This window comes from Bison bison, unplaced genomic scaffold (assembly GCF_000754665.1).
Source record: "Bison bison bison isolate TAMUID 2011002044 unplaced genomic scaffold, Bison_UMD1.0 scf7180017864500, whole genome shotgun sequence".
Classification (NCBI taxonomy): domain Eukaryota; kingdom Metazoa; phylum Chordata; class Mammalia; order Artiodactyla; family Bovidae; genus Bison; species Bison bison.
Genome location: NW_011495059.1, coordinates 6,528,354 through 6,530,208, shown reverse-complemented (window position 1 = coordinate 6,530,208; position 1,855 = coordinate 6,528,354). Strand labels below are relative to the sequence as shown.

The 1,855-nt window shown below is 60.9% G+C and overlaps 1 protein-coding gene across 6 annotated transcripts in view; it reads left to right on the top strand.

Moving 5' to 3' along the window:
- The window catches only part of SRC (SRC proto-oncogene, non-receptor tyrosine kinase), a 56,469-nt gene that overhangs the window by 46,470 nt on the left and 8,144 nt on the right, over positions 1-1,855 (top strand). For all 6 annotated transcript variants that reach the window (XM_010829188.1, XM_010829187.1, XM_010829182.1 and 3 more), the window contains one exon: positions 1,353-1,508. In XM_010829188.1, coding sequence (XP_010827490.1) covers positions 1,353-1,508 — 156 coding nt within the window. The remainder of the gene's footprint in view (positions 1-1,352; positions 1,509-1,855) is intronic.

Genomic DNA, 1,855 nt, shown 5'->3' with positions numbered 1-1,855 from the left:
CCTGTCCCCCTCCCGCTTCTTCCTTTCCCCTTTTCGCCCTCCTCCCACTCCCCTCCTCCTGTGCCCCTTTTCCCACTCCCCTCCTCCCATGCCCTCCTCCCTGGTTTCCCTCTGCCTTCCCCACCCCCTCCCACCCCTCCGTCCTATTTCGCCTCCTCCGAAGCTGCCTGATGAGGAGGGGGCTGCCTGGAGAAGTGAGCCGGGAAGGAGCGGGGCATAGACCGGTGTCATTTGTCCCTGCAGCCTTAGGACCGGTTAGAACCGGTTACCAGGAGACGAGGGGGCGTCTAGATCGATCGCAGCAGAGAGGGGGAGAGCGAGTGGCAGGCGGGGAGCTCACAGGCGCAGGTTGTGGGCGCGGGTTAGGCCATGTGTGCAAGGCTGTGGCCAGTCCGTCTGGATGTCCGGGCTGCCTGGGTGGACTCCAGTGGTGTCCTGGCCTGTGTGCTCCCATGGGACAGTCCTGTGGGGACCTGGGTGTCTGGCATGTGGCCACAGCCTTCACGTGTGGCCTTTCCTGAGAGCACCAGCCCCTTCTCCTCTGTCAGCTGAGCCTCCTGACTCCTCAAGGATCTGCCGCTGTCCACCTCCATCCCTTTGGCCACCGCTGTATTTATTCTGAACCCGGTTCCCCCAGATCAAAACCCTCCAGGGGTTGGTTACCTTGGAATTTTAGGAGAAAGACCCCCATGTGGCGTCAGGTTTTGGGTGGTCTAAACCCAACTGGCCTCCATGCCTTACGTGGGGCCCTCCTTCCCCTACTCACTCCTTGGCAGCCCTCCCCACCCACCTCGGCCTCCGTTCAGCTCCTCCAACCCACTGGCTTGTTCCTGCCTCAGGGCCTTTGCACATGGATGAGGCAGTGTGCCCTCTACCCAGAGGGCTGTTCCCTAGTTGACCACTCACCCTCCTGCAAATACAAGCCCAGGTGCCACCTCTTCCAGGAAGCCTCCCAGAATTCCACCCAACCCACCTGCTATTGCATGTACAGCTCTCGTCTGTCACACTTGTGGTCCTGGGAAGTGATATGGGAAAGTTGGGTGCCCCCCTGGACTGGGGGCTCCATGAGGGCAGGCTTCCACTGGCTCCCTGGCACCCCCTTAAAGTCAGATGAATGAACGAATGACTCGGGGAGCAGATGCATGAGGCACTGTGGGCCTGTGTTGGGGGCAGTGCATACACACAGGTATGGACGCCTGGCCTTGAGGGTGTCCTGTGTGGCCCTGAAGCCTGTGTGCATGCAGTGTGTGAGTCTACACACACACACACACTCACACACACACACACCGTGGGACACGGTGACCCTGCGTGGATGCCAGGCCTGAACTCCATTGCCCTGTCTCTGTCTTCAGAACACGCTGACGGCCTCTGCCACCGCCTCACCACTGTGTGCCCCACGTCCAAGCCGCAGACTCAAGGCCTGGCCAAAGATGCCTGGGAGATCCCCCGGGAGTCGCTGCGGCTGGAGGTCAAGCTGGGCCAGGGCTGCTTCGGAGAGGTGTGGATGGGTAAGGCCATGCCCCCGGCTCTCCCGCCCCTGCTTTGTCCCCCTTTGAAAACCAGGCAGATGTCTGTCCCATGTGGCTTCTCCAGGCCCCATGAGTCCCCCAACCTTTGCTTCCATGATCTTATAACCTCTGTGAACTGTGGGTCCTACTCTCAACGTGGAACTCCTCCAGTGGTGGGCAGTAGCAAGCTAGGGCCCCAGCAAGCCATGCCTCCAGCTGCCGTGGTACCCGTTTTCTGAGAACTGCTTGGGGCTGGGCATCGTGATTCCCCAGTGACATGCCCTGTGGTCTGGGCCGGGTGGCTTCCCTCTGAGCCTTGATCTTCCCACCTGTAAAATGGGGCTGAG